This window comes from Martes martes (assembly GCF_963455335.1).
Source record: "Martes martes genome assembly, chromosome: 10".
In the NCBI taxonomy this organism is placed as follows: domain Eukaryota; kingdom Metazoa; phylum Chordata; class Mammalia; order Carnivora; family Mustelidae; genus Martes; species Martes martes.
In genome coordinates, this window is record NC_137898.1 from 73773321 (window position 1) to 73796604 (window position 23284).

At 37.0% G+C, this 23284-nt stretch overlaps 1 protein-coding gene across 1 annotated transcript in view; it reads right to left on the bottom strand.

Moving 5' to 3' along the window:
• Nucleotides 1-23284, bottom strand: part of NOX4 (NADPH oxidase 4) — a 161155-nt gene that overhangs the window by 79984 nt on the left and 57887 nt on the right. Inside the window, exons 10-12 of the mRNA XM_080816132.1 lie at nucleotides 14318-14534; nucleotides 11596-11760; nucleotides 11219-11281 (exon numbers count right to left, since the gene is read on the bottom strand). Coding sequence (XP_080672258.1) covers nucleotides 11219-11281; nucleotides 11596-11760; nucleotides 14318-14534 — 445 coding nt within the window. The remainder of the gene's footprint in view (nucleotides 1-11218; nucleotides 11282-11595; nucleotides 11761-14317; nucleotides 14535-23284) is intronic.

Genomic DNA, 23284 nt, shown 5'->3' on the forward strand with positions numbered 1-23284 from the left:
AGATAGCACCCAGATGCATCAGTAACCCTGCCTGAGATCATCAGAGAAATGAGTTTAGCTAGAGAGGAAAGGGGGTTCAAGGAATGGACACTGGAGTGTTCTGATATTTAGAGGTCGTGGAAATGACAAGAAACAGCAAAAAGAGACTGAGCAAAAGCCAGAAAATGAGGAGAAAAACCAGGTGAGTTGGATGTCCTGGAAACAAAATGAAAAAAGTATTTCAATAAACCAAGTGGTCCTCTGTGCCAAACGCTGCTGAGAGGTCAAGCCCATCAAGGACTGGGAACTGATCACTGGACTCAGCAATCACATGGTCATTGCTGACCTTGGCAGTGTTTTTGTAGGGTGCTGTGGGCAAAACGTCGGTGGATTTAAGAGAAAATGAGAGAAACAGAACTGAAGAACCGAGAAATGGGGCAGTAGCTGGAAAGAGATGTGAGTCTAGAAGGGAGCTTTTATTCATCATACTCTCTTTTGTACCTAGGTAAAAGGAGGCATCTAAAAATACCAATAGGATAAATCAAGTTTAATATTAAACAGCTGGTTTTCTCTAAATACACTGGCCTATTTACGTTCATATTTATCACACAAAGCCTCATTAGGCACTGAAGGAATATTTTCTTTTCCCCTGGAAAGGAGCCAAACTAGAGCAGTTAGATCATGTTTAATGTTCAGGGAGTTAGCTATCCTGTTATGTTTCATGAACATTATTGACCTTTTTGGGGCAATTTCTACCAATGTGTCTGGTCTATGGGTAAGACACATCGTTGCCTTGCTAATCTATCATCTATCCCAGCTGAGTTTCTAAGCTTCCCAAGCAAAATTTTTGTGAAGCCCTAGAGAAAAACCATTTTTTTTTCTTTAAGAAATTACACAAATGAAAGCAAGACCCAAGATCAAAACAGCTGATGCAGACTTCCTGGTTGTATTTAAACCCATGAAATGAAATAAATAATCATAACAAAAACTTTGCCAATCTTTAAGGAATCCATGACCATTCTTGTCTGGTTTTCATTGAAAACTGGAAAGACTATTCCCAAAGCAACTGGTTAAGAGATTAAAAATACAAAGCAGCAAAATGATGGCAAGTGCAGGCTTGCTATGAAAAAGCACAGACAATAACAAACTAACAGCTAGACTTGCCTCTGACTCATGGAAAAATATGTGAAATCGGGTTATCCCGGCTTAAAAATAATGAATCACACAACTTCAAATACAGATGTCAGGAAAGCACATGTTATTTCTGAATACGAATAATAACGAAAGGATATAGAGGTATTCACACAAACTGCAATCAATTACATCCATAAAAAAGCAGAGTCTATGTCATTTCTTTAATCAAGAATCCATGAAGAATACCAGGGAACAGAATTAATGTCCATCTCAGGTAATTCCTACGAGATGTTCCATTTCATAGGAAGCAGTGGTTTTCATGCTTTCTTAAATCTGGGCTTTTTAAAATCCACATCTGAGTTGCATATCTAAATGAGGTAAAAGCATGCCCTAATAGAAGATTTGTTTTGGTAAAAAATCCAAACTTTGGTAATTACAGAACATGGCTGAAAAGCACTGTTAAAGATCCATTACAGAGTTGAAGAACAAAATAGAAAATTCTACCCAGATCTGAAGCCCATAAAGTTCCAAAGAGGGAGAAGAATCTGAAAACATGAATTCTGGATCTAACTTTGTCATCAATGGTGTCACTTTGGTTCCTTTGATCCCTTAAAGAATCTGTGCTTTAGATACACACTTTCCCCAATAATAAACAAAAAACCAAAGTTGGTGTTTGGACTACAAGTTGATTTTTAATTGATGTATAGTTGACATAAATATTATATTGGTCTCAAGTATGCAACATGGTGACTTAACAATTATATACATTATAAAATGCTCACCATGATAAGCATAAGCACCACGTGCCACCATACAAAGTTATTACAATCTTACTGACAATATTCCCTAAGCTAAACTTCCCACCTCTGTGACTTACTTATTTTATAGCTGGGAGTTTGTGCCTCCTAATACTCTTGGACTATACATTTTTAAAATTCAATGAATTTATATAGGCTAAGATTTTCTTATGTATCTCATATTCAATTTCAAGTTTTAAAAAAGACTTTTCTCACAAAAGATATATTTACTACACTTCTTAATATATTTATAAATATATAATTGAATATAAATAAATAAGTTAAAAGACATGCATTTAAATGTTATTTGTGGTGGGAACTGTGGTGCTTTGCTCAGACCTTCTGTCTTCCCCAACCCCCCAAACCCCCCAATGCCTCCCAATTTTCAGGATCAAAACACTAATTCCTCAATCTCCCAGCTGTTCCAAGGGTTTCCTGCAAAGCTCATTACTGAGGCCCTCCCCAGGAACTGCTAGCCACAGAAGAAACCTTCCGTGCCTCTAAGTGCCTCTCCCTAGGGATATCTGACCTCCAACAACTGGTCAATCGGAGAGTACGAAGGTTTGTCCTCTTGACCTCCACATAGGACAACTCTGAATTCTCGTTTCAGGCAGAGCTCCCATCAGGCCTGAGGAGGCCTCTCTTGAGACTTTATCATGGTTCGAACTCTGTGGTGTGTTCTCAGTCCCTCACTCCTTACCAACGTTGTCCTGAGCACACTCCCACAACCTCCCTCAGAAAAATCTTTACCTTTCAGTCTGTTTCCCAGGAAACCCAACCTAAGACATTCATTCTATAGGCTAGTGAACCACGGGAGGCAAATCTTCAGTTCCCTCAAATGACTGTTTCTCAACCAATCTGTGGACAGAACTTAGTTACTGCATGCTGCAGAATGAGGCAAACAAAACAAAACAATTCAGTTTAACCCTGTGTTGGTTCTCCAGCCATTCTCTGAAATAAGAACTATAACAGCTTGGGACACCTGGGTGGCTCAGTGGGTTAAGCCTCTGCCTTCCACTCGGGTCATGATCTCAGGGTCCTGGAATCGAGCCCTGCATCGGGCTCTCTGCTCAGCAGGAAGCCTGCTTCCCCCCTTTCTCTCAGCCTGCCTCTCTGCCTACTTGTGATCTCTGTCAAATAAATAGATAAAATCTTAAAAAAAAAAAAAAAAAAGAACCGTAACAGTTCTTACTGCAAACTTAGTATATGCCAAGCACCGTGCTTAGATCTTGATTATATCTTTCTAATGAAGATGGGGAGTAACTGCATGGAGAACTTACTATTATTAACCACATTTAATAAAGAAGTGAACCAAAGTTAAGGATGTCAGTAGTCATAGTACTAAATGGGGGATCTAGACCTCCAATCCAAGTGGTAGGATTCCAAAATCCACGGTCTAACACTACACAATGGCCTCTGATCACCATAATCCTGTCAGCAAACACATGCTTGGTGGTTCTGCTGGAGAGAACCAGGAGCATTAGCAGGAAACAATCACCACTTCCTAGGAAAACCCAGCAGATTAACACGTCTTCCTTGTGTAGGAAAGTTAACGTCAAGTGTTAGAAACACTGAAAACACTTTAAGCAATTAACACTCCAACCTCTGGATTCCTAATTAAATCAGTACTCAAAACTTAGTTGTACTTTGACTAAAATTGTGAGACCTACTACAGAGCTCCCATACCTTATCTTTTGTACTTTTTTTTAAATATTTTCAGTTTTAAAAGCTTTATCTCTATGTTTAAAAATGAAAGTCACAGTACTGAATTTATAATTGTATATTTTACATATTTACTTTTCTGTACATTGGCACAGTATATGAAAATAAGCATTGGATTTTTTTCTAGTGGGGGAATTGGGCCTTTAATGCTCCACAATAGAGAAGAGCATGGATACAGAAGAGCATGGATAATCCAATACTTTGAACTGTATCTTTCTCTAACATTTTTATACTTTCAGTAAACATCTCTCCTCAGTGGCAATTCTTTTTTGTTGTTTGACTCCAGCAACAAGGATTCCTAAAAGCAAGAGGAGTTTCAGAAATACGAATGCCTTTGGAATGCCTGGGTGTCTCAGTCAGTTAAGCGTCTGACTCCTGATTTCAGCTCTGGTCATGATCTCAGCGTTGTGGGATCCAGCGCTGCATCAGACTCCCAGCTCCGCAACAGAGACTGCTTGAGACTCTCTCTCTCACTGTTCCTCTGCTCCCCCACCCCCCCGCTTGTGTGAGCACGTGTGCTCTCTCTCTCTCTCTCAATAAATAAAATCTTTTATACACACACACACACACACACACGCCCTGAACGTCGATGGAGGGTGAGTCAGGTGAGAGCACAGAACAGCTAGCTACCACCGTGCCCTTCTGCCAAGGAGGTCCGTGTTTATATCTCACCTGTGCCACTAACCAGCTGTGTGACTTTGGACATGTTATTTAATCTGTGGTACATTATTTTCTGCATCATACAAGATGAACAATACATGTCTCACAGGAATACAATAAAAATTAAAACTATAATATTCTCAAAGTTTATGAAAAAAACTTCTTAGGCACTTAATCAGTACAGACTGTTATCCTTAACAAAGATAAAGTGTTTACGCACTTCTTAGTGGGAATCAGCAAATGGGAAATTGTTTTGTGTTGCTTTATTTCACAGGAACCCTTAAGGGAAATATTCAGTGAAAATATTTGAGAAGCATGCATTTTACATGTAAGTGCCAAGTCGAAGTAATTAGAAAAAAAGAAAGAAATGGCAGAAAAAGACAATACATTAACATAATAGAATGATGCAAAATTTAGCTTAGAAATGTTTGCTTTACTCAAATTCATTACTAGGCAGCAGCAAGATTTGCCTCTTTTCCCTCTTATGAAAATAGAAACTCCCTTGGGGGATAGTAGGAGTAAGCCAGCCAGTAACCCCCCAAAATCTGGGAAGGCTACAAACCATTTCCTAAACCTACACAAGTACATGATACACAGATGGCCTGATGAAAAGAACTTCCTTTGCCTCAACATTTTTTTTGGAAGCCAACTATTGTTACAATCTAAACTATGAGATACAGATACCCAAAAAAATGATATTTAAAATAAGAACAAATGTGAATACACAACCTATACTTAAAAAATGAAGACCTATTTCCTAAGAAGTATTGATAGCATTTGTCAGATAAGCACAGAGATTAGAAACAAGGATTTTCCACTGTTAGCCTAGGTAATATGGAACGGGAGGTGAAAAAGGACCCATTGTTTTTGACCAGACAAAACGCATGGATTGTTTCCTTCTGCCTTTGGTATTTCTCCCCCAACAACTTTGTCATGAGTACATCCCCCCTCCTCTTCTGAGCTCAAGAAAAATAGCCACCATGACCTTACAGATTAGACTCAGAACAGAGCTGGCAATCTAGTCTTTATCAGAAAACCACTTCAGCCATAAGCATTTCTCCTTTTTCTTTAATCGCTATAACTTCCTCTTCTCCAGCTTCACCTTCCAAATAAGAGTATGCCAAAACAAAACAATGACAACAACAACAAGACGGAGGAAAAGAGAATCTATCTATAAAGTACTTCTCAAGCTAGATCACAAATGCTAGCTATAGATTAGGTGTTCTTTCACTTTTTCAACAAATTTACACTGGGTTACTCTGTATCCCAGACACTGTGCTACGAATGCATCTTTTTTTTTAATAATATTTTTTTAATTTTTTATAAACATATAATGTATTATTAGCCCCAGGGGTACAGGTCTGTGAATCGCCAGGTTTACACATTGCTGTGAATGCATCTTTGAAAGGGCTCCTGGACCTTTTGGTTAGAAGTAAGGAGGCATTAACCAAATAATCTAATGGCACTGGTGTTGAAGACGTACACAGGCACATATAAGAAGGAAAGGTCAAGAAACAACCTAATAGGAAGGGTTGGTGAAGCCTTCTCAAGAAGTGAATGACGTTAAATGAGGTGGGAAGGATGAAAGGAGTTACCCAGGCAAAGAGAGGCTCAGGCATTTGGAGTGTGAACTAGTAGAAGCAGCAGAGGCTGGTTCTCAAGGCAAACAGACTAGTTTATGCCAAGACCCAAAAGAGGGAAAGTGAGAAAGTATTAAGTATTAAGTAAAAGTATAAAGTAAGTATTAAGTATTAAGTAAATAGGTGAATAAAATTGAAAGAACTTCTAGAACTATTAATATGTTAAGAGGCTCTATGAATTTCTAAGCGATATATATCAAACAGTATTTTCCAAACTACTTTAGGTCATAGAAAATTACTTTTTCTTTCTCCTTTTTTTCTCAGAGCATTTTCAAAGGACCACGTTCCTTGATGAGACTTGAAGAAGTAGCCTGGAAGAAGCAGAAGGAATAAGGAAAAATCTTTTCTTGATTGACAAAAGTAAGAAAGAAGGAAAACTGAGAGGAGTATAGAACTCCAGGCACTCAAACTTTTGCCTCCATTCAATGCACTAATGAACTTGCATCTTCTGAAACAAGCCTGCACTGGACTCAAGGCCGTAGTGCTGAGGGCTCACCAGGCTGTCTCCAGCGTCAGGGGAAAGGGTGACGGTCCTTTGCTACAGCAGGCTGCTTGCTCTTAAGGAGACTCAGGAGTGCTGTATACCCAACAAAGCCTCACTGAAGTGAAGAGCTCGGCTGTCTCCCCACCACCCAGGCAAACACATCCTATTTCCCAAAGTAGGCACTAAACCATTGTTTGTTCTCCAAGAATAATGCACTGTTGTTCCCAGTCTCACATCTTAGGATTCCATAGGGAAAAAAATAATAATCTTTCATTCATATGACAAAAAGGTCAAATATCAGAGAATATTTTTACATCATTTTAGCTCTTGAATAACTTGTTTTATCTTTATATAGCTATCTGAACTTCTTTTTTTAAAAAATTTTATTTATTTATTTACTTGAGAGAGAGAGAGAGTGTGAGAGACAGCATGAGCAGGAGGAGAGGAAAATGCAGAAGGAGAGGCAGACGTCCCCATTGAGCAGGGAGCCTGAAATGAGACTCAATCCCAGGACCCTGGGATCATGACCTGAGCCAATGGCAGATGTCTAACTGACTGAGCCACCAGGAATCCCATATCCTACCTTTTCTTTCAATTCATATCCAAACCCTATTATTTGGGAGTGGATGACTACAAATATGGAAAATAATTATGAATTTGAAAGGACTCAAATTCTCTTTCAAAGCTCTCTACCACATGATGGTATTCTGGAACTCAGAGTAGCCAAAATAATTTCTATGGAACTCCAAAAAGGATTTTAGTTGAGTGGAAAAAAAAAAAATTTTTTTTTTTTTTTTTTTTTTTAGGTGACGATATCCATGAGTAGAACCCTCATCCTCAGGCTAGTTGAAAGAGATGTGTTCCCACTGATGTGAGATCTGGGTCCCCAGAACACAGTTAGGCACTGTGACCCTTCACCTTCTCTACCACCTCCTAAATTCTCCCTTCTCATCGAGAGCACTGTAAGAACCATGGAAGAACTATTCTAAGGGCACTGTAAGCTGTGTTGGGCAACTACTAATCGAGTATAACGGTTCTCAACTGCTGGCAATTCTGCCCCTCCAGGGTTATTTGGCAATGTCTGGAGATATTTCTCATTGTCACAAGTCGGGGGTACTGTTGGCAGCTAGTGGATAGTGGCTACCAATGTTGATAAACACCTTATAATGTACAGGACAACGTGCCACATCAAAGAAGTATCTGACCCAAAATGTCAATAATGCCAAGGTTGAAAAGACCTGATTTAACACAAAGCTCCTTCTCAACATTCCAGGGAGGTGGCTTCCTAAGTTTCTGGACGGGTCTCACTGTTAGAAATGTCTTTATCATGTTGAATCAAAATACATTTCTCTAAAACTTTTTACTATTGGTCTTATTTCTCCACCTTGGGATCCCAAAGGAAAAATGTCTAATTCTTCATCTACATGACAGATTTTCAAAAGCTGAGACTACCGTGATATCCCCAAATTTTTCATTTTCAGTTGAAAAACCACATGTTGGATGTCTTATTCCCGCCACTCAAAAAATAAATGAATAAATAAAATAAAAATAAAAAATAAATAAAACAAAACAAAAAATGTAATTGCAGAAGTGAAAGCAAAAATCCAAATTAAAAGGAAACATTCTGAGATGATTAAAAATAACAAGAGTGTAGGTACCAAATACTGACCACCTCCAGATACACCCTCTAGGCACAGAACCCATGAGTGACAGAGCTGGGGCTGAACTGTCAAGTTCGTGCTCTTTGTGTGACTACTCACTGCCATTTTGCATCACCTATAATTGTTCTCCTTTTCCCAACTCTGGCTCCTACTTCTGGTTTCTCTTCCTCTGGTCTGTCCCCTTCCCTGACTTTTACCTTCCTCCCAACTCTGCCTGCAGCCAGCCACAGAGCTATCACAGCCCTTGCCCCAATCACCTTCTTGGCAAGCAGGTCAGGCCACCGGAGCCCTTATGTCCTATAAACCACTCTTTTCTGAATTTCACCTTTTGCCCTGCGAAAGGAATTTAGGACAACCCAAAGACAATAGATTAAGAAGCCTCTTCTTGACATGTGCCATAAGAGAAAAATTCTTCGATTTTCTGTTTTGAGAAACATAAATATTTTTAGTGATAAAATATATGCTAAAAAGTAAACTATCTTCTCTGTTTGTACTGAAGCTGGGTGTTGAGAACATGGCAGTCCATTACACCATTCTCTCTACTTTTGCGTATGTTGGGAAATATTTTTGTAAAAACAAAAAACAAAAAGCCCTCTCTTCTCTGTATCTAGCATTCAGCAGCTACCTTCCTTTTTTATTCCAAATTCTCTATTTAATGCTATGGTGAAGAAATTATTTTCAAACGAAAGTCTCGAGTCGCACACCTTAAATGTATACAGTTTTTCATTTTTCAATTACACCTCACTAAAGCTGGGGAAAAAAAGAGCCTCACACAAAGAAAGATTAACTTCAGAAGTAAATTTCATATGACCCCAACAGTAGTCCAAACTCTTTAAATTACTTAAAGACAAACGTACATGCACACTTTCTCCCTGTTGCATTCTTCCCCTTGTTTTTAAAGTTACTAACTTCATGTTTACGGGATGCAGTCAGAGAAATGGAAATGTATCTTACAACTACCAGAACCAAACACAGTGCTTCTGATGATAGTGGATGCGATTGTGTGAGAATGCCTTCATGATTCTGCGGAAACATCCCACAAGCAGCTTTGTTTGTCATATTTACTTGCCAAGAATCCTAAGGTCTCCTGGAATTAGGACAATATTAAACCACATTGTAGGGTATGCACATCTTAGAGCAGTGAAGGGCATGATATGCCTACTTGGCTCCTGGTGATGGCTGGGTCCTGGACTCTGTGGTCCTGACTTTGAAGCCCATGAGGGCAACTAAGTTTTCACTGTTCCTCATAACAACACATTTCCCCTCTCACTCTAGCTAGCCGCCCACATGGCTCCAGATGAAAGGGTGTCTGGACAATACTCATCTATCTTCAGATTGAAGAAACAACGGTAAGTTAATTTCTTCCTCAAGGTAAGTCAGTGCTGCCATCTTTCTTGATAAAATGGAATGCTGTCAATCATTTCACTAGATGCTAAACCACCTTTCCTTAATCGCTATAAATAAGTTTGCTACCTACAAACAGAATGCAAAATTTGAAGGAATTGAAGCAAAAATATATTTTTCCTTTGAAGAAATGCTGTTGAACAAATCATGTCTGTTTTTTTTCTCTAACCACTTGATACTTCCTTCCTGTTTCTTTTATCCCTTAAATATAGATTTTTTGGGCCTGTCTTCACAAGTACGTGTTCTCGAGGGGCAAATTCACAATGAAAATAAAAATGATAATAATTGTTAGCATATATTTACATGTACCTTGCACCTTCTATATTCCAGGTTTTGTTCTATATGCTTTACTTGTGGGAGTTCCTTAAACACATGACATACCTCGGAATAGATACTGTTTTTATCACAATATTACTCTGAGGAAACAAATGCACAGAAAGATGAAGTAACATGGCCAAGGTTTTTGAGTTTTCAACCTAACACATCAAATCTGAAAACGGTTGCTATTCTTGGAGCGCCTGGGTGGCACAGTTGGTTAAGTGCCCAACTCTTGTTTTGGCTCCAGCCGTGATCTCGGGGTCATGAGCTTGAGCTCCACGTTGGGCTCCATGCTCATCACAGAGTCTGCCCCTGCCCGGCCTCGCTCAAATAAATAAATCAATCTTGAAAAAAAAAGAGGTTGCCATTCCCAGCATAGTCCCACCCCTACATTCCAGCACTTAAGCACCCAGTGATTTTTCTGTCCCCCCATCTGTTCAATTTTATTTGCATATCTTAAGCATATATTTAAACATGTGGGTCCTGTTCTTACTTTTGCTAGAAATTAGAAAAAAAATCACAAGTCTCCATCATCAATGGGAAATATTAAATAAATTACAGTATATCCTACTGTGAAATATTAGGCAGTCATTAAAAAAGAATGAAGCATATGCAAATATAGTAACATGGAAAGTTGTCCATGATATATTGCCGAGTGAAAAGAGAAAATTATAAACCAAATGATGCAGCAAATGAATGGCAAACATCTATATATGTCTAAGTACATAGGAAAATGTCTAGAAGAATATATGCCAAATTCTGGAGAAGAAAGAGGATTGAAAAGTGGAGGAAATGAGAAAAGGTAAATTGTTTACTTTTTAATAATGAGCTCATGCTATATTTATAATGCAAAAAAGAATGTTAAACAATGTCTGATAAGCTAAAAATATTTGGTGAAGCCATTACTTAGCTAGATCTCTCCCCCACCCATTATTTATCCATTTTGCTTTTTCAATTTTATTTTCCTATTCCTCCCTCACACACAGTCTGGGCACCAATTACAATGGGCTTTTTCTTTTCTAAACTCTGCTTGGATTTTCTTATGCTTCCACCTCAACTCAGAGTACCCTCTTTGCCATTAGGTTGCATCTCTCTAAAAAAAACCATACATAATATATTTTGGTACAATTTCATAAAAGAAAAAATGTAAATACCCAGGAAATTTTCTGCATTTTGAATCATTAGGTTTTAATACATTTTAATATTTTGCTTCCTGAATTGTAGTGCCCAAAAATAATAAAGAGCTACAATGTTTCTGAACAGATATTATTACTTTGTATAAAAAAAAATGGCTTACTTAAACATTTAGGATATTGTGATGACCTTGAATGATTTTTAGGATAAGGTAGAATATACACATGAAAGAAAAAGTTGCATGTCACTCTAAAAAATTTGAAGAATCAAAAACAAGTTTCTTACCATTGTGAGGGTAAATGGATGGTTTTCTAATGCAGACACACTGGGACAATGTAGAATAATATACTAAAAAACAACAAACATAATTTTTAAATGATCAAAAAAGAAGTGTAAGCATTGTAATGATGGCATGAATACTAATTTTTTAAAAATTATATAAAGATAGAGAATTTGGGGTGCCTAGGGGGCTAGTCAGTGAAGCATCTGACTCTTGATTTCAGCTCAGGTCATGATCTCAGGCTTGTGAGACTGAGCCCAGTGTCCAGCTCCGCACTGGGCCTGCTTAAGAGTCTCTCTCTCCCTCCCCCTCTGCCCCATTCCCCGTTAAAAAAATTAAAATAAATACATACATATATAAAAGTTGCTGAACACTGACTCACCTGGCCAGGTCTTGCTTTAAAGTTTTCTTTGATCATTCGGATTTCCATGACATCTGAGGGATGACTTATGACCGAGATGATGGTAACTGGTTTATTGCTCCGGATACACCTGTAAAGTCTTTCAGCACAATATAGGCACAGGGGTCCAGAAATCCAAAGCCAAGTCTGATGGAGAATTTTTAAAATATACTTTAAGAAATATTTGTGTTGTAGAAATATTTATATCTTGCTCAATTGTAAATTTCATACATTACAATAATGGTATTATAATCTGTATTTTAAATGACAAAATGCAAAGAAAAACCAGTAAAAAGTAAGAAACAAACTGAGGGTTTTGGAGGGGAGGGGGGTGGGGGATGGCACCTAGTGGTGGGTATTATGGAGGGCACATATTGCATGGAGCATTGGGTGTGGAGCATAAACAATGAATTCTGGAACACTGAAAAGAAAAAAAATAAAATGAAAAAAAAATTTTTTAAAAATGGGGTGCCTGAGTGGCTCAGTGGGTTAAAGTCTCTGCCTTCGGCTCAGGTCATGATCTCAGGGTCCTGGGATCAAGCCCCACATCGGGCTCTCTGCTCAGCAGGGAGCCTGCTTCCCCCTCTCTCTCTTTGCCTGCCTCTCTGCCTACTTGTGATCTCTGTCAAATAAATAAACAAAATATTTTAAAAAAATAAGATGCTCACCGCAACTTATTCAAACAAAACTAAATATAAATAAAATGTAATGTGACACATCAATAGGTATGTCTACTTTGTTTCATATTTCTTCCTGTGCATACAGAATAAACACATAATGAATGTATATAAAATATCTTCATCTAAAAAGAAAAGACAAGGAAATTAAATACTCAAATAAATCTGAAGACGGTTTTAGAAAAAAATGTGCCAGTCCAATATTTGTTAAAAAAAAAAATCCTGGATATATGTATGATTGTATAATAAGGTAATAAAATGTTTTAATTTCCAGGAGTAACTGGAATTATTCAAAATGTCAAGTAAGGGTTTTTTAGGTTTTTTTTTACATCATTTTTTATTTATTTACTTTTTACTTGAGTGTAGTTGACCCAATGTTACATTAGTTTCAGTTGTACAACTTAGTGATTTGACAAGTTTATACATTATCCTATGTTCACTAAAGTATGGTTACCAGCTGTTCTATTACATCACTATTACAATATCATTGACTGCTTTTCTTATGCTATGCCTTTTACTCAACCTTGGCTATTTTTACTGTACATAATATACATGCATAATGTACACATCCATAATGCATATACAATATAAAATATGTATATGAATTATTTTAAAATATAGGATATACTAAGCATGTTGCTTACAACTTACTTTTACATAAAAAATAATATGCGCAGAAGGTATTATATAGAACTTGAAAAGTGTGACAATTTTGCATGCATGCTGGATGGATAGCCCCGATCCCAGGATAACCCACTGCATATGCTCAGAAGTACAGAAGCCTGTCCTGTGTGACCAACCCTTTTCCTAGAACTGCACGCCATATTTCCCCCATCACTGAGGGGCCTCTGACCCAAACTTATTTTAATGGTTACTTTTTAAAATCTTGTTTACATATCTATTTCAGATCTTTCTCCTTCCACACAGATGGATCATACCTCTTCCTGATATTTAGTTGGTTGCTGTGTAGGTAGTAGGCATCACAAGACAAGCCCTGTAATGCAGCAGGCTTGTACCTTTGGGACAGGCACTTACCCTTCGAGCATTAAGTTCCACATAAGTAAAACGGAAGTCACAACACCTGTCCTGCCTAACAACACTGTCTGAAGCCAGGAAATCTGTGAAATTGTGAAGTCTATGAGAAACCTAGGGGTTATTATTAAAAATAAACACAAGACTAACATATATTCCAAAGTCATCTACAAATTCAATCTACTTTTGGACTCTTCTTTCTTCCCTTCTGAAAAGAGACATTTGACATCACTGCCCCATAGGCAAAGAGTGTTAATTTCCACATGGGCAGCTCCCATACCCACATGGGAAGATTAGGGCCCTTATGGAACCACTTGCTGGGTATTTGAGTAAGAAGTTTTCCAAGAGCAAGCGTTTTAGTCAAAGACCTAGTTTTGGACTCTACTTCTGCTTATATTAGGTTGTAGAGTTTGCTCAAGGTATTTTATGTATTTAAGTCACAATTTCTTCATCAGAAAATTAAGGATGATAGTAATTGCTTCAATGGGCTATTGTGAATATTAAAAGAAATTATGCATGCAATACATTTTAGCACAGTACCTAGCAGATGATACCATACATTCAATAAATTGATTTTATGATTTATCATTTATTATATACATAATATCATACCATAATATTATGCTATACCATAATAATAATTACAATTAGTATTAGTTCTTTCACTATTGCTTTTATTATTCAACCTACTTTTCTCATGGATAGGGAAAATATCTTTGTCACCTCTCTTTTGGCAAGCACCAGTGCCACAGTATGCAAAGATTGTATGGCCATTTAAGGAGGAATTTTCTATATTCTGTAATATCATAGGTCTTTTTCCTTGACCTGCCAGCTGCCTTTAATGGAAAAATAGGTGCTATCTCACAGTTGAAACACCCTGAAATGTTCTATAATTCCTTTATAAACCTTCAAAATGTGTTTAAATACAATGCTGGTCAATAATTATGAAAATATGGACTTTGAGGAGACCATCAAAGATATAAAATTAATCTGACCTGTGGAAAATTAGCTTGAAATCTGGGCTCTTCCATACAAATGTTCACGGATCTGTTTTTGGTAAGTTCATCTGGTTTTGAAAGTCCTCCAGGGAAAGATTCATGAAGCTGTTCCAAGCTGTGGTCTGGTAAGTGAGCATTCTGGTACCGGGTTCCATTAGGATTGATGCAGCCAGGAGGGTGGGTATCTAAATTAGCTTGATACTTCAGCAGCCCTCTGAAATAAATTAAGGGGGAAAAAGGAAGATGAAAATGAAATTGAAATCAGAGGACACAGTGTGAGAAAACAGCCTCTTTTTCTTATTAACTTTCCATAGTATTTATCTGAAAAGTGCTTTTCATATATCTTACTTAGGAGCAATTGAGAAATCCTACAACTTTTAATGAATTCTTTACTATGGGACTAAACCAAGAGTGTTAGCCCTTAAACAAATACTACAAATACATGGTAGGGAAGAACATATCAATCTTTCCAATTATTCTTGAATTTCACAGCCTTTATTTCAACTCTATTAGGCATGCATACTATTATATGCTACTTTTCACTTCAGTATATACTATAATAATGAGTACTTTTGCTATATCGTCAAACACAAATGGGAAAGTATAGGGATCATATTTGATTTGACTGAGACTGGATAAAATAGGCATTGCTGATTTACAGAGATATTTTATACAAACATAGTAAGAGGAACCGGAAGCTTGCAATTCCTTTGGTCTGAAAATAGTTAATATGCAGCAATTAGACCCTACACATGTTTACTTTTCAATTTCTCCTTAAGTAAGACCACATAAAAGACTCTAAGATAATTAATCAGGCAGGAAAGCCAACAACCCTAAAATACCATTCTGATTGTTTCATATTCTGTGACCTAAGATCACCATTCAACTTTCTGTGTTTTGTGTTGTTATTAATGAAAAGTTAAGTAAGATCTACCTCATGGGGATAATGCATCAAGTGATAGATTATGCAGAACATTAAAAAAGATCCCCACTGCATACGGAAATCTTGAAGAAAAATTAAGATTTTGAAAGCTTTGGAAATTTGACAGTGTGCTTTATTTTTATTTTAAAGATATTCAAATTTTGGCATCCAAAATTACTTTTCCTGGTTAGCTAAGGACGTATTTTTAAATTACTCTTCAAGTTACCAAATAATTAACTTTAGTATATTACAAAAATAGTATATTTTAAGTATATCGCAGCTATGATGATTTTATAAATGATTTTACAAATACAGTATTTTGAAACAACAAAAATTATAACATGAATAAAAAGACTGAAAAACATATGAAAATTAGAAAAGCAGTGACCAAGGCAGTCTTTGCTGGAATTCACCATCTACTCAACCTGACCATTCTCCTTTTGGTTATGTTCATTCCTTTCCTCTCTCTCTTTTTTTAAGTATTTTATTTATTTATTTAAGAGAGAGAGCAAGCAAGAGCACACAAGGAGGGGCAGATGAAGAAGAAGCAGACACCCCCATTGAGCAGGGAGCCCAAAGAGGGGCTCGACTCCAGAACCCCGGGATCATGACCCAAGCCGAAAACAGATGCTTAACCAACTGAGCCACCCCCGGTGCCCTCTCTCTTCTTTTTATATTACTTTCTTCCTTATAACTAATCATAATGAGATTATACAGTATAACAAATACTATGTGCTCATTAGCGAGACATTAGACAGCACACAGTATATATTATAGTATGTTTCTAAGTAGCAGGTTGTATTGTATAACATCAATGGCAGCCCACAACACCCATTTTTTAAATCAATGTTGTAGATATGGCCTGGGTACAAAATAAATTAATGATTACTATAGAAATGTGAGCAAAGTACAGAACCCTTCATAGAATTCTAGTCATATAATACAATCACTGTGGTATTATACTCGGAAAGCCTATGAATTTGATTCAGGTCCCATTATAAGTAAAGATTTACCCAAACTTGTTGCTCCTACTGACCATCCCAAGACTGACAGGTGGGTGGCCAAAAATCTCAGGCATTTATTCTACTGGCCTGAAATTAGACAAGCTTTGGCATAATGCACTTGGCACTATTCTAGGTGATTCTACAAAGTGCGATAGGAAGTCAAATCTGGTCCCTGAACCTCAAATACTTAAAATCTAGTTTAGAAGACATCTTGGAAGATGCTGAATGGAGGTGAGACCACAGATAACTGGGCTAGAGTATTTTAATAAGACCTTAGTAATGTGCAGTTGAACATCAGGTCCCCAAAGAGCAATTTATATACATTTCACATTATATGCACAACTGCATGAAATAGGAATTATTATTCCCATTTTAAAAATTAAGAAACTATTTGAATAAATTAAATAACACCCCCGGGCCATGCAGCTAAGTGACAGAGCCAATATTTGAACCCGGTTCTGACTCATATTCTATGCTCTTCGCCTGTCACTATACATCATGTTAGTTCATTGGATCCTTATAACGTATCTACGGAAAAGATAAGGAGAGGAAGATTAATATTTAAGAAAGGATGTCAGGATTTTTTTAAGCATTTATTTCTGACTTAAACTTGAAAACAAAATAATCATACAGGGTAAGCGTTTTGATGCCCATTACACAGATGAGAGACTTAAGAGACTACCTAAATGGTCATCTAAGCATGGGATTCAGAAACCTCAATTCCCTCATTCCAAAAACCTGTATCATATAAAGTAAATCGGCTAGTTATAGAAGTCTACCTCAAGGAAAGAGATTCAAAATAACAAAAGCCTGGAAATAAAGTCAGATAACGTGTGTGTGTGTGTGTGTGTGTGTGTGTGTGTGTGTGTGTTGGATTGGAAGTGGATTGCTTACCGTCAAGCAAAGGAATGCTATTTACTCTCCCTAAGTCTTAAGTGGTCAGGTGGGCAGGACCCCATGTGCTAATAATCCTCAGAATGACAAACATTGTTACTATGCAGTACAAATCTTCAGGCCAGCTCAGTCCAACATAGCATTGCTATTCTTGGTGTTTCAAAGGGTATGTAATATTCTAAAATCCCTTTTAGGGATGCCTGGTATGTCTCAGTGATGTGGACAACGAGGAAGATCAGCATTGTCTAGCATATAAACACTGAGCTGCATGTTTCGGAAACTTCAGTTGTATTTGGAAAGATCACATTAAGCTCTAAAGAAAGACATGCATATTATGTCTGTTGAAATAAATTTGATACTAGGGATTCAAAACAATCACAAACAATAAAACCACACATAAGATATAACTCAGTTTTAACAAATGTGCTCACAGTGATGTGGAATAATGAAATGATATCTGATATTTACCTATTAATCTCTACTCTACATTTGTATTTAAAAATTCTTCAGAATGAAATTATTATAATGGACACCAAATATAATGTTTTAAGAAATATTATATTCTAAAAATGCATATTCTAAAAATTCCAAGAAATTTTGTATTAGTACAAAAGGAACAAGAACTTCTATTTTTTTGGTAACACTGTGAAAAAGTATTGCATTTAACTGGACTTGAAAAAGAATGTGAAATTACTGGTTTAGTTAGAAGTATACTTCCTCCTTTTCCAAATCTATAACCAAACAGAGCTGTACAGCTTTGTTCCACACATACACTGGTCTTTAATTTCAGGATGTTGTCCATAGAAAGAATGGAGGGGTCAGGGAAGACCTAGTACAGGGCAAGGACTCTGTACTTTGGTCTCTGACCTGGCTGGTCACTGACTGACAGTGTGGTCTTGGGCAGATGAAAACTCCAAACATTCTCACCCATTCCAAGATGGGGCAACTGATCTTTACCACACACGTTTGTTATAAATGTTAAGGAAATAGGCAGTAAGGCATGTAGCACCTTACTGGTATGCCCAATACTTATCCTTTCAACATGGAGTTCAAAATCTGCCAGTGTCCTTCCATGTAAATCCATCAGTATCTCTGCCATCTTATTTAGCCAAATCTAACCTGAGATTCTGTGCTTGTTTTGTTTTGATGAGCGATATTTTTTTATTTGTTGATCATTGTCTGTCTATAGATCTTTTCTCTCATCCTTCTTTCTTTGATAGCAACAATTACAAAATGAGACCAAAAAACCCATTTTCATAGGGTTTTAAGAAGAGGTAACCTACACCATTCAGCTTGAGAGTAGTTTACAATAACACACAGCTTTCAAACTAAGAGGGATTTTTTTTAAAGATTTATTCATTTTAGGGGGAGGGACAAGGGAGATGAAGAAAAGGCTGAGCACGTGTGTGTCTCATGCATTTATATGACCCCACCCACCCCATGTCCATTCTCACTGCCAAACCCTGTCAGCCTTCTAGCAAGTTTCTGGCGCATGGTAGACCTTCAGTGCATTTCTAGTGAATTGATTTTAAAAGCAAATAATCACATAATTTGTTTGCACATAGCAAGAGTATAGAAGTTAAAATAAAGAGAACATTCTTGTGCATACTGTTGTATTTTTCATAATTAAATGATAAATAATTCAAAAGGAAAAACAGGAAGGGAAAAAGATGATCATGAATGGTAAACAAAGAGTCTTGCCAAGTTAAGATGGTGATGTAGCAGGGGTAGGGGAAGAAGACAGACAACGTGGGAATAGGAATGCTAATTACTCATTTTTTTTAGTTGTATTATGTTCCAAAGGAGAGATTTTGAAATATCTTTGGAACATCTAGTGTTCTGCTATCATGAGAAAATAAAAAGATTTTATGGTATTTCTAAAGACATGGTTGTGAATGCTATTGTTTTGGTACTCATAGGATTTCAAGATGTCCTTTCAACACTCAACAGAGTTCCAAAAAATAGGTTCCTTTCTTTTTTGCCTTTTCTCAAGAGGCATTATAGTTATACTACCATATTTTTAATGACAAAGTCATAGAAAATAGCATAGTACACAGAATAAATCTCACTCGGTTACAACACAAAAATCATAAAAATATTTTATGGCAAAAATTAAATAGCACAGAATGCCATGTGTGCTGAAAGGAGAATCACAAAATCATTCTTACTTGAATTGCATGTTAAAAATATCTAACAAATGCAGTGTCACTTATGTAACCTTTATGTTTGTGATTTTAATCCTTTTTTAAAGTAGAGAAAAAAACCCTTGCCCCATGAGAAACCTACTTTTTTCTTAGTATTCTATAACACAAAATGTTTCTTTACAGAAAAAATAGAACAACCTGTTTCTGACTGTTCTTTTTACTTTGCTTCAATACCAAAAAAGAGCTTAAGAAAACACACCCAAATTCGTTATTTCAAAACCCACTGGAATTCACTGACGTCTGTGGAATCCACTAGAATGCACACTACTTAAGGTCAAGGATTCATCCTGTGTTTCAGCCATATTGCTGGTGCCCAGAACAGTGTCTATACTCTATAGCAAGTGTTTGATATATATTCATTGAAGGACTTCATGAATAGCTAGAAGTATACATACAACTTCTTGTTTGGATTGCTGTTGAAACACATGATTGAGGAGTCATCTGGCTTTAACAGACACAGAAGGGGGTTTGAACTCATAATCCAACTCCGAAAAGCATGTCTATATTTTAGGAAATGGTATTTATTAGTAAAGTAAACCATGTATACACATTCACCTTTGTAAGAAATACTATTAAATCAGTCTGCAATTTACGTCATCCTTCTCCACCCTTGAGTATTTCTAAGTTCACCCTGAGATCTCAGCCGTGCTCTGACCTTGACCCTATTCTAATCTAAGCAGACAAGTTATCAAGTGAGTTAAATTGTCAACCCACTTGTTAACAGCATGTAGATGTGGCATGCTTTCCTAAGGTAAGGATCCAGCATACATCAGGGAACCTCTAAGCATCTGAGTACGTATCAGATCAAAGCTTTCACTCCCACCCCATTTTGTCTGGTCTAGACACGTCCTTGCCTCTTCATTCTGTCCTAGGCGCTTGCTACTGATACCTGAAGGAACTCACATTCCGCAGCTTGACTGGAGCACATACTGTGTCTAGCTCTTGCTGATGGTATTGTCCAACATACAAGACTGGACAACGCAGACAGGGCCAACATCATGGGTATGTGACCTTTGCAGTCTCATGGAACCATGCTCTTAGAAAGGCCCCATGATTTGTCCAACACTCTGTTGTCACCGTCTTGAAATGCTTGATAATTTTTTTAAAGATTTTGTTTATTTATTTATTTGACAGAGAGAGATCACAAGTAGGCAGAGAGGCAGGCAGAGAGTATTTCTAAGTTCACCCTGAGATCTCAGCCGTGCTCTGGGGGAAGGGGGGGAAGCAGGCTCCCTGCTGAGCAGAGAGCCTGATGTGCGGCTCAATCCCAGGACCCTGAGATCTTGACCTGAGCTGAAGGCAGAGGCTTAACCCACTGAGCCACCCAGGCGCCCCTAAATGCTTAATAATTTTTTATGAAAGGGCCTCACATTTTCATTTTACAGTGAGCCCTGCAAATTAAGTAGCCAGCCACAGACATGATGCAGCTTCCAAAACTAAATCTTGGAGCCTAAGAATACAGGATCAAGACTGGAACATTCCTTAAGTGCGTAAAGTTAAATAGGTCATTTTACGAACTTTCCTCAGCTGAAAAAGTGAGATAGTTCATGTTCCTCTCTACTCCATGGGTATATAAAGTAAAGGACTTTGACCTCTTGGGAAGAAAAAATGTGTAAGCATCCGATATTTTTTAGTATATCCTTTGCTTTCAGGCCTCACTAAAATGATGGTGGTAATAAAAGAATGATTTCACAGTTCAGAAAACACTAATGTACTAAAGATATTTCTTAAACTTAGCCCTTTTTCTTCTCCTTCCTCCTCAAATTTGTTACCCTTCACCCAACCAGGACCACTTGTTATTATGAATAAGATCCAGGAGGAAAAGTGAGATTAAAATTATGTGAGAAAGTATTTGGTCTGAAATTCACTATTCCTATCCTCAAAGTAGGAAAGAAGTAAACTTACAATTTAGATTAAAAACTTGTGAACAAAAGTAGCTTCCAACACAAGTGAATTTATGTACATGAAAATGTTCTGTATATCCTACATCTATCTACCCAGGCATATGGAATCCTTAAGGGAGAAAAAGCCACATGACCTCAATACCTACCTCCACCTGCTTCCAAGATAAAATACCAGCAAAAGTACATAAATCATAACAGCTTAGTCCAGAATTGATATACAGAAAAATCATTTTTTACACAAAAATGAAAATCCTATGAATCAGAAATTAGAAGTGGAGGGAAAAACACATCATAAAGATCATAGTTGCATAGAATATTATGTTATTAACATATGGGCAATACGTAAATATTATGTGACAGAGATTTTAGTTCCAGATAAGAAAGACTTAGACCTTTAGGAATTATATTCACTCTATATATTTGGGTAAACAATTCAAAAGTCAAAAAGTGAAAGAAAACAAAGAGATGAAATTATTTTCTTCTGCAATCCAAAGAATTTTTAGCCACAGAATTACACAAAAATCCCCAAACAAAATATGTGCCAATCTGCAAGATGACCAAAATAATCAAGTCTGTTTTTTTTTTTAAGATTTTATTTTATTTATTTGACAGACAGAGATCACAAGTAGGCAGAGAGGCAGGCAGAGAGAAAGGGAGGAAGCAGGCTCCCTGCTGAGCAGAGTCCGATGCGGGGGCTCGATCCCAGGACCCTGAGATCATGACCTGAGCCGAAGGCAGAGGCTTAACCCACTGAGCCACCCAGGTGCCCCCAAAATAATCAGGTCTTAAAGACTAATTCCTCTGGCACAAGAATTGATATACTAGTTACCATAAGAACTTATTACCCGGAGAACACTGAACATAAGCGATGGTCCCCAAATGGGAATCCAATTACACTGAAACAAATACACAGATTATTTCTTATTGTTATCTGCAATGTTTTGATAATTGGGGAAACCTGGGAGGGCCTAGAAGGACAACAAATTCCTAGCCAAAAGCCAATTAATACAGCTCCACTTAATCCAGCACACACTCAATGGTGGCTTGTGACAGGGATTCCCATTGATAAAGATGGGTAAGAAACATTCTTGCCCTCAAAAACAGTATAATTAACCTAGAATATATCACTGCTGTATCGTCTTTTCTCTTTCGTATTGGAACTCCACGATCGATAATGGGGTAGGCAGAAGAGAGCACTAGACTAAATTCAACCACAACTCCAGCTGTAGCCCAACTTCTCCCTTTTAAGATTTTACATAGTGTATCTTTTTCTGTACTTCTGGATATACGGTATTTATGGGACTTTCTCTCTTCCCTCAGGATATTTTCAAGGAGTATATATACATAAGCTCTTTCTTCTTTTCTGAACAATTCCTATTCTCCTTAATCTATGTTGTGAGCAATGACAGGCAATGAGGCCTGGTAACAGATTCTGAAATATGTGCACCACCTGTCTGCTGAACAAAGAGCCACATACACACAGTGTAACAGGAATACTGGTAAGAGTATCTCTTCCACTGTATTTTTATTAGCTCTAGTCTAGAACCTAGCTTTTTTCATTGTTATTTTCAAGTCACCTGGAAGAATTTTGGATGTTAATGTATCATAGATATAATTTTATTATTAGGATTATTACAAAGTTTTATTTATTATGTACCATAACAAGGTTGAACGTTGTAAAAAACATTTATAAAACAACACAAAATTTTTTTCATTTTCTTCTTACTGTCTTCTCGGAGGACTAAATTTCTTTTAAAACCTTGAAATCTATGTAACTTGTAACAAAATTGAATTTCTTACTCAAAACCCACAAAACACACATAACACTCAACAACTTTTATAGATAAATTGGACAGTTTACTCCAGAGTTTCACGTGACATGAATATATTTCATTCGCAAGCAAAGTGCCTTCCAAGCCATGAATAAATAACTTATTAATTCAAGAAAAGATTAGAAATTAAATGCATAGATTCTGCGGACAGACTGTGGGTCAATCCTTCACCCTAGCAGGCCCTAACTAGGTGGTTTTAAATAA